Source organism: Salvia hispanica, chromosome 6 (genome assembly GCF_023119035.1).
Source record: "Salvia hispanica cultivar TCC Black 2014 chromosome 6, UniMelb_Shisp_WGS_1.0, whole genome shotgun sequence".
Lineage (NCBI taxonomy): Eukaryota > Viridiplantae > Streptophyta > Magnoliopsida > Lamiales > Lamiaceae > Salvia > Salvia hispanica.
In genome coordinates, this window is record NC_062970.1 from 21,828,508 (window position 1) to 21,838,483 (window position 9,976).

The 9,976-nt window shown below is 39.2% G+C and overlaps 1 protein-coding gene across 1 annotated transcript; it reads right to left on the reverse strand.

Annotated features, from left to right (window-relative positions):
- Positions 1–342: 342 nt before the first annotated feature.
- Positions 343–5,270, reverse strand: LOC125196238 (kinesin-like protein KIN-14P). The gene is made up of 18 exons (XM_048094670.1): positions 5,180–5,270; positions 4,984–5,102; positions 4,820–4,903; positions 4,666–4,743; positions 4,462–4,584; positions 4,200–4,351; positions 3,596–4,073; positions 3,332–3,418; positions 3,154–3,235; positions 2,996–3,091; positions 2,740–2,919; positions 2,554–2,660; positions 2,314–2,489; positions 1,915–2,079; positions 1,578–1,831; positions 972–1,135; positions 805–898; positions 343–359 (listed from the first exon to the last, which is right to left on the reverse strand). The coding sequence occupies exons 1-17, from the start codon at positions 5,184–5,186 to the stop codon at positions 806–808; spliced, it is 2,445 nt and encodes an 814-aa protein (XP_047950627.1). The 5' UTR covers positions 5,187–5,270; the 3' UTR covers positions 343–359; position 805.
- Between the last annotated feature and the right edge of the window lie 4,706 nt (positions 5,271–9,976).

The window sequence follows — 9,976 nt, forward strand, 5'->3', positions numbered from 1 at the left end:
CATTACCCATTATATCATGATTATTGAGTTGCAAAAAAAACACACACATTGACAAGTCAAAACAATATATAACTAACACCATATGAACGATGCCACTTCTATCGTTTAGAAATAAATAATTACCGAGGTCTCAGATTCAAATTAAACAGTAAGAAGTATCTTTCAATTTGGAATCCTATTTCTCATACAACACTCTACTGTCATCATTCATCCATAATAAAAATGACTTTAGATTGACAATAGCAAATATTCACATTAGATTGCCCACATGGGTTAATATTGGTAACTTACTTCTATAAGTTACTGACTGAATTATCTTCCATGACTTTATGTATACAATGTAGAAGAAAGACTCGTACCTGGAACATGAGCAAGTGATTGGAGTCATCATTACATGCACAAACAAATCCTAAGATTTTTGCACCGCAGAATGAGATTATTTGTTACAAGAGTTTGTATATATATATGAAGTTATTTGAAGATTCGTTTTGATAGCTATATACTCCATCCGTTTCGCCATAGTTGAGGGAAAACTTTTCGGCACGGAATTTTAAAAAGGAATATTGGTTGTGTTAAATGACTAGATAAAAAGGTAAGAGAGAGGAAAAAGTAGAGAGAATAAAATATAAAGTAAATAAAGTAGAGAGAATAAAGTAAGAGAGAGTAAAGTAAGAGAGAGAAAAAGATTACCATATATAGAAATGACTCAAATATGAAGAAACTTTTCGAAATTGAAAAATAACTCAACTATGAAGAACTGGATGGAGTAATAAATAGGATTGAAAAAGGTCCTCCCTCAATTACTTTAATGATCTGTGACCTTTTTTCTCTCCACTTGCTTCTGCAGCGCCTCTATCTCCTCATCCTTCTTGGCTAAACTCTCTGTCAGAGTTGTAACCTACTACCACCATTACATTTTGTTTCATTAATTCACAATGTAAAATTGTATTACTTGTATGTAAATAAAGTACCTGGTCCATCAATTCGTATGAATCCTTATTGTCTTTGTTGCTCTTTGCTGCACCCAACTCGACTCCCGACACCCTCTCAGCAAATTTTAAGGTACTCAATGTTTCACTAAAAGAAGTAGCATCAGGGTTCATCTGTACAAACATCAGTGTCTTTGCATGCCCACCTATATATAAACCACCAACACCAACATGTTGAATTCATCATTCATGTGTGTTATTACAAATATATATATATATATATATAGGTTTGTGTTAAAATGACAACCACCCTTAAAATGACAACGTGACAACGCTTATACAGCAATATTATAAACGCTACACAGCAATATCCAACACGTTAGACAGCAATCTATAGATTGCTGTCTAACGTGTTGGATATTGCTGTTCAAGAAAAATTGCTGTTTAAAGGCCAGCAGATTGCTGCCCGTCTTTTTTGGGGGTCTTTTTTTTTTTTTTGCCACGTGGCAGTTTATTATTCATCCACGTGTACAAATGATTGGTTAGGAATGGTGGTATGGTGTTATTTTAAGGGGTGGTGGCACCCTAACATGCCCCTATATATATATATATATATATATATATATATATATTATCGACCTTACCTACCTAATGAGCTCTGAAGGACTTGAGTGAGCTTGCTGTTGCGGTACGGAACGTGAGCAGCCTTCTGTGACAATGCAAACACCACATCGCCAAGCGCAGATAATGATTTGTTGATATGTTGCGCCTCTTTGAGCCTGTCCCCCGTCACCTCTGACCGGTCTACTCTTTCACTCCCGGCAAGATCCACCAAATGAAGACTGCCTCGTAGAGAAGAACCGCTCTTCAAATCCGTTCCTCGTGTATGAATTGACACGATACTGCGTTGCGTATATACATCTTGTTGTTGTTGCATCGAAGCATTTTTCAAATATTGAATTATTGCTGAAATTATGACAAGTACCTGTGTGATCTACTGCTTCTTTCGTTCATGGCTGTGGAGCTTTTAGCTCTATTCTGCAATCCGATATCCATTAGTCTCATCACGTCTTCGGTCGACTTGACCTGCTCTATGCTTGCATCTGGCACGGCCAGCCCGTTCGGTTGCGAGCTAGTCAAAATCCCAAGTGTGTGCAAATCAAGGATAACCAAGTAAATGGTGTGTAGAAATAGTCAATATATATGGGCGATATGATCAGTTGATAACTATCTCTTATATTGACAAACTGACAACTATGTAAACAACCTACGTTATGAAGGTCAACACGAACACAAACACATTTGTACATCAACTAAATGTAGTTGACATACATCTGTGTGTTCTGTTGACATGTAAATTGGCAGTGATTATATACAAGGATATTTCTTTTGAGCATCATTCGAGAGCAAATCACGGACTTGTTCGTTGTATATCTCCACCATCTGAACAGAAACTTCATATTGAAGGATGCTGCCCCGATCTTGTGTAATGGTGAAAAGGTTCTTCAACGCTCGATTGTTCACCCCCCATTCGTCTTCAGTTGCTCCATCCGGACCAGTCTGTAGACAAGTATTGTTCACTATGACAACAATTTGGTATATTCATACATATTTGGTATATTACCATTGTGTATGTTTTCCCTGACCCAGTCTGTCCGTACGCAAAAATGCACACATTAAATCCATCAAGAACAGATTGTATCAATGGCTGAGTATCTGCAAAAACTTGAGCTGCATGCATTTCAAAGTCGAGAAATTAATGGTTGAGACGACGAGGTAAGTAGGGATACACGTATTGGGAGATCAAAACCTTGAGTAGATGTTGGGCCATACACTTTATCAAACCTAAATGAACGGCGCCCTTCTTTACCCGGTTTGGCAGGATTGGCAACCGTTAGCTCTCCATTTTCACCAATGTATTCGATGATCGTTTGTTTCCCCTTTTGCCCTGGGAGAAACGGCCTTATCCGGCAGTAGACTCTAATGTTTCCTGTTTAAGTCAGGCATTAGCTATTTCTGCATTTACTATATTGAAATTGGAATAAGTATAACAATGTAGGTACTACCTTTTAGCTCCTGCAACTCATTGTGCAGCTTTCGGTTTTCAGCAAGGAGAGGGTGATAGTTCTTTGCTGCATCGCCAAGAATCTTGATTTTCGAAGCTGTTATAACATGTTAGTACATTCCCTATCTACTTATATTATCAAATTCGAAAACAAAGTACCTAAGTTATTGAACTCTTCTGAGTAGCTTTCCTTTATTTTCCGGAATTCTTGCTTGATCTCCTGAGATGCGAATTTTAGTTCCTGAATGGATAAGCAACTCATCTTTTTCAGAAAACACAGGAAAGTAACTTATACTGGATGATAATAATAATATAGTAAGACTTAGATCACTCATACAGGTAATACACCAAGCTGATGTTCTATAAAAATTTGGTTAAAAGTCTGTTTCTTCTTCCACCATTCCGATTTCGATTTCAATAATGCCTCGAGCTCCTTCACTTTTGTTCTCGACTCTTGTAGTGATCTTTGAGTGATTTGAGCTTCAGCTTTCACTGTCTCGAGATCCTTCACTTGAGATTTCAACTCTGTTGAGACCTTCACAGCTGCCATCAGTTTTCTCTCAAGATCTTGTTGAGTGCCTCCACCTTCGACTGTCGTTGCCTCTAGCTCCTGCACTCTGGATTTCAACTGCGTTACCAAGGTCAGAGCTTCATCTAACCTCTGCACGAGCTCTCTCTGCTTGTTATCAGCTTCAACCTTCATTGTCTCGAGCTCCTTTACTCTCTCTCTTGACTCTCTTAGCAAGTTGGACTTATTCTCAAGCTCTTGATGGCCATCACTAGCTTCAACCTTGTTTATTCCAGCTCTCGACTCTTCTTTTAGCCTATCCTTAAGCTCTTCTTCGCTGCCTCCTTTCATTTCCTCGAGTTCCTTCACTCTATCTCTTGACTCTTTAAGCAAGTTTTGTGCTTCCTTGAACCTATTCTCGAGCTCTCGCTGGCGAACGCCAATTTCAGCATTCATCGCCTCGAGCTGCTTTATCCTCTCCCTCGACTCTGCTAGTAAACTTTGTGTTTCTTTCTTTTTATCCTCAAGCTCATCCCCACCGATTTTCATGGCCTCGTTCTCTGTTGGCAATCTCAGTGCTTCTTTGGTTGGCTTATTCTCGAGCTCTTGCTGGTTGCGTTCGTCTTTAGCTTCCATTGCTTCCAGCTCCTTTATTCTAGCTCTTGACTTGGTTAGCAAGAATAGTGCCTCATTCAACCTCTCCTGAAGCTCTTGTTGAATGCCTCTAGTGTCTTCTTGCCTTCGCCTCAAATTCGCAACCCCTTGATAGATGTATTCTTTCTCGTTGACCAGTTTCGACGCCTCATGCTCTTCGGCCTTCTTTTCCTCCTCAAATTTGTTCTTGTCATTCTGTATTTATCAGTTACAATCTAACAATCAACTTGTATAAATATTTTTAGCTTTATTCATGATGCAACTGCATGGCCAATACTTGTAAAACAACGTACATCTTTAGTAACGTAAAGTTGGAACGGGAAGAGCTTCCATACCTGAGTCTCTCCTCTAGTCCCTGTTGCAAGGGCTTCGAGCACTCGAATTCTGGATTGGTAGTTCTCTTCTCGCGCCTTGAAAAGATTGTTTTGCTGTAAATAAAAAGGGACACAGTCGATTTCTAGGATATTCGGTAGCAGCATCAGCATGGCTCTGCCTAACAAATGCATTACCGTGCGCAAGTTCTCTGCTTGAGTGCATATCCTACGCTCGATCTCCTGCACAACTTTCCTCAAGAGGCAAGCGACTCGCTGAAATATACAAAAAACGAAGAATTCAGTTAGTTTTTGAGGTAGTTTGAAATGGAACTTCTTAGAGACTTCCTACATGAGGTATTGCTCCACTCTTCATCTCCACGCCCTCGTCTAATATTCCGTTGACAACGCTCAATAATGACTGAATCGGAGCATTCTGCAATGGATATATACATCTTTTAGTCCACCACAAAGGTAGAAAAGAAACGTAGTACTATATGCTAACACAAGACTTACGTCCAAGCTGTTCGATTTCATCATTTCCGACATTTTGGCAGCAGGGAGATCTGCGTAAGACCCGTGTTTGAGCTGCATAACATCATGAAAGTTGTGGCCGGCATGGCTTATGACCGAGGCTGGCCCAAAAACAGTATAAAAACTAATTGGAAACCAAGTTCAAACGTTGGACAATGTTCGTATGTACATACAACACCTGTCATTTTGGGAGTTCTGCGTACGCCATTTGGAGTTTTTGAGTCGGGGATTAACTTTCGCCTGTGTTCCCCGAAAGGGGGAGAAGACAGCATTCTGAAGCGTTCCTCTTTTGGCGTGCTATTAGAACTTCCCCCCCGCTCGCCTGTTGATTTCCACCATGAGTTGCTGGAGTCTATTCTGCTAAACCGCATCATAAAATCCATTCGCAGTGTTGACAGACAATCCAACACCTTCTTCATCGATCCCTACACGATACGAGACAATACACTGTCCAACGAAGAAAAAAAACATCGCTAAAAAGGGAAGTTCAAACACCTTCTCGAGATCAGCCACTTGAAACCTTGGCAACCCCATTTCATCCATTGCATACAAGAATCTTTCGACGTTCTCTCCTCCATGTGATTTTGTGTCACGCTACAAAGGCATGGCGGAAGAAGCGTCATGATCCATTCAACTCTTTAAACAAAACGTTCAAATCCAAATCAAGAATGATACTTTACCTCAAAGATGGAGCCAGGTTTTATCTTTTTTAGTATTCGACATAGGACAGATCCATCGATAAGGACATCTCGTAGCTCCTCATCAGAAGCATTTGCTGGCAAATGTAGGTCGGGAAGAATGGCGTTCATCCATTCTACCAAGCTCGCGTGCTGCTTAGCTATCAAACAAAAGGTAATATGTAATGTAACAACTTTACTATCAGCATCAGAGGGGAAGAAAATGGTTGCTCATATACTATTTCCTACCATTGTGACTTGAAACGGATTCAAAACCATCGCTCCGGCTGCAGAAACTCGAGCTGTTCAATCTAGAAGAGTCTTTTACATTTAGGTCCATAGAGGAAACTGAAACGGTATACAAACATCCCATTACAATGCAGTTCATCATCTACATTAGCTATTTTCCAAAAGAATTTTCTTAAGATTTAGTTGAATGATTCATGCATTCATTGAAAAAGCAAATATTGGAAAGGCCAATGCAAATTTAACAACATGATCATTAATTCTACCACATTTTACAAGTATATATTACACTAATGTTTTATTGTCAAATACTATCATTTTAAAGCCATTAAATTTACATGTGAGTGAATGTGTAAATCCACAAACCTTGAATTCAATCAACAAGGAATTTTCTCTGGTTTATTTGATGGTCGACAAAGAACCTGCTGCACAAACAAATTATACAGCCCTAATTCGAAAACAAAATTGGGAATTCATGTATTTGGTTCAAAATAAATAACTTTAGAGAATATCCTAAAATTATATTGATCCATTTTTCATGCAATACCTAATTACAACCAAGAACAATCAATGCATGTTCTTTCAATTGTTTTGTAAAGAAAAATTTTCGAGCTATTACTTAGTGTCAACCACATAAACTAATGATTAAACATGATTTTTTTGTATTTTCAAATAAAATGTAAATCTAAATTGTGTTGTTCAGTGTAGCAATTTGTTACAGCGAAAAGTAAACGATGACACATTTTGGTTAAGTGGTTGGTCATCCGAAAGGTGATGAGATTCTAAGAAAGGTCGGTTTTCCGTCAAACTAGGGAGAGAGCTCTTCGCTTATTATTTTCTAGTCATAAATTCAAAATTTAGTTACAGTTGATTTAAAATTTTGAGTTATTCGCACTTAATTATCAACGTACCTTTGTTACTTTAAAATGCATTGATTTTGTAACATAGAAATCACATGACATGGCATAAAAATAAGTGACACGACACTACTCACATGGTATAAGGCCAATTGGACCAAGCCAAAAGCTAGGCTAGCTCTTGTTTTCGGCTTTCGGCCCGATTGATCGGTGCCTATTGCGGCCATAATGCCGATCGGCTGCCTCCTCCCATCGCCGTTCTCCCGTCTGCGTCCATACACGATTGGCGCGGAGATCAGCAGTCAATCAACGCCCATTATGGTGTGCGACTGCCGAGCATCGCCAAATTTATTTTTTTCAAAATCCTAATTCATTCTATATATACACCCCTTCTCCAGTTTTATTTCCTACACCCACTTTTCTCTCTTCTCTTAGAAGTTCAACCAAGACTTTTTTGCTGGACAGAGTTAGTACACTGTACATACATTTACGATTATAATCATTACTAGCTCCGTCCCATTTATATATTTTAGTTTTATAATAAAAATGTGAGTAGAATAAATTGGTGGAAGTTGAGGCCTACTACCAGTGGCGGAGCCAGAACTCTAATGGTCGGGCCAAAACTACTACTAAAATTTGTTGAGTTTGTTCAGTGCTACGGAAACGTGAGCCATATAAAAACCTCGCGTGAGAAACGGATGGTGAGAAATTAATTAGTGAATAGATTTTGTAGAGCATAACATATTTTACTAATATTATGATGATATATTTTGATATTCCTTAGATCAAAAGTTATTTTCTATTATAAATTTTTTTTAGTAAAGAGCATCACATTAAAATTTATATTTATAATCATATAATATTATAAATTATTTACGAAATCAAAGAATTATTTTATTTTCTTAAATTATAAAAATCATTCTTTTATGATTATAAATTAAAAGTGATATATATACAAAATCACTAGTGAAAATCAATAAAAGTTACTGTTAGAGTTTGTATACTAGAAATCATCTTTCGAGTGATTGAATACTGTTAAAACTCTTATTTTATTTTCCAAATGAATAAACAGATTATTTTTGTCATAATGTTGTTATATTTTACATTTAATGGATGTTAATTGCATATTTAAATGTATAAGTAATTTAACAAAGTCTAAGTCTTTGTTTTAGTAGACCGGTTGTGGGCGTCGTCCACTTTAAGGTAACACGGTCAGTTCTAAACAAAGAAAAAGAAGAATTTCACAACCTAGATAGGCTTAGACTACCTATCGTGAAAGGTTGCAATGTCAGTCCGATTATTTCTAAGCCTTACTGAAATAAGATGACGTTGGTGTGGTATAGCACTGAATGGATCTAACAGCGAGACAGTCTTTATGCTATCTACTGAAAGACGAGGTCTCGTAAATTATTTCTAAATCAATGTACGTTAGCATTGAGCATACGGTATTGATTATGCACTACTTTGACTTACCAAATGGTGCGGGTTTTTCGTAACCCAATAAGCCTGGTATATTGGGTAGTGGTGATTAGTATCTAGCGGTGCTAGGATTGCTATTATGTTGAATCGTGCGCGAGGTGAGTCTCGTTTGATAACATCCTCAAGAGAAGCTTGAAATAAGGTTTTATTATTCGGAACCTAGCTAGTTGGAGTTTAATTACTCTATGAATAATAAATAAGATTTTCTTGCTGAGTCCTCTCTTGGAATAAATAAGATATTAATTAATTAAGTCCATAGCAGACAATAATTAATTAATGGATGTTTCTATCTTAAGTGCGGGAAATAAATATAAAGTATTGGAAACCCGAAGTACTTGTAATTTCGGATTTGGATGGGGAGTGCAGTATTACTTCTGTAGTGGCTGCTCGTAATATTCCAATTTTAAGCTTATATTAAATTGGGTTTAATTTAATTAGTAAAAAGCTAATTGGAGGAGCCCATATCCAAAGCCTTCCATAGATCCCTGTCTGGGCCCAATATGTGACTTATTATAAATAGGAGAATAAAGGAGACAGAAAATATACTTAATTTTATCTAAAATTTTCGGCCCCTCCTACTTCTTGTAGTGGTCGAATTCTTCTCCTACCGGGGAAAGGATTTCTGTCTTCTCTATTTAAGTCCTAGTGCGCTGGTGAGATCAGCCCACCCTGATATCAGTTCACAGTCCGGGAACCAGTCAGAAGATCCGTGGTTTTGTACTAAAGATCTTCACGAGGAGAAGGCGCTAGCTATCTTCGATTCTTTGGAGAATCATCAAGGTATAATGGCTAAACCCTAGAACAGCATGTTTTAGATTTCATTTAATTTAAAGCATGTGATTATTTGAGTTATGAGCATGATACGTGAGATGATTACGCGAATAGAATTTGTCTAAATAATCCGCTAAATAGATCTGATTATTATGTAATTGATTTATGCATGCGCTTCCGCTGCCAACCCCTTCAATTGGTATCAGAGCCAGTCTTTGGCTCTGATTATTTGGATTTAAATTTCGCGAAATTCATGTATGCATGCGTTTTTGTTTTCGAAGCATGTTCTTGTTTTTAGTTGTTATATTATTATGCATGATGAACCCAAGAACAATCGAAACAAAGAACTCAAATATTTGGAACGCTAGAGACGTGCGATTCGTCGGCGCTTGCGCCGAGACGAATCGCGCGACACGCGATTCAAATAGGGTTGTCGAGCGAGTGGGAGACGCGGCGGCGATCAATCGGCGACGCGCGAACGAGAATGGACTCGTGCGCGCCGCCGGGATGACCTCCAAGGCCGGCGATCTCCGGCAAATCGCGCCGATCAGTGGGAGAATTCCGAAGATCGGGCGGCGACGTGAATGCGAGCGAGGGCTCGTCCACGCCGCCGACCCGACCGTAATTGCGATCTCCCTTGGATGAACGGCGATCGACGTAGGGAGGCTGGGGAAGCTGCTGCTCGTCCGAGAGCAGCGGCGGTTCTACCGACGCGGAACCCTAACCCTAGGTTTAACCCTAACCCTAGTCGGAACCTTGGCCGATCAACGCTGAACCGAGAGCTGTGACGCTGCTTAAGGCGGCAGCTGGTTCCGGCGAAGACGATCGGGGAGAAAGGTGCTCGCCGGTGCGGCGTGGCGTAAGCCGCCCGCTGTGCGACTTCGACGGAGGGAAGTTCTCGGCGTCTTTGCGCCGAGGAGGGAGAACGGAAGCAGCCGCGCCGTC

Excerpts from the sequence above, each read along its gene's own strand:
- LOC125196238 (XM_048094670.1), bottom strand. Across the intron at positions 2,661-2,739 it reads TGGCCCAACATCTACTCAAG|CTCAAGTTTTTGCAGATACT; the intron begins GTTTTGATCTCC and ends AAATGCATGCAG. Across the intron at positions 899-971 it reads CATACGAATTGATGGACCAG|GTTACAACTCTGACAGAGAG; the intron begins GTACTTTATTTA and ends TGGTGGTAGTAG.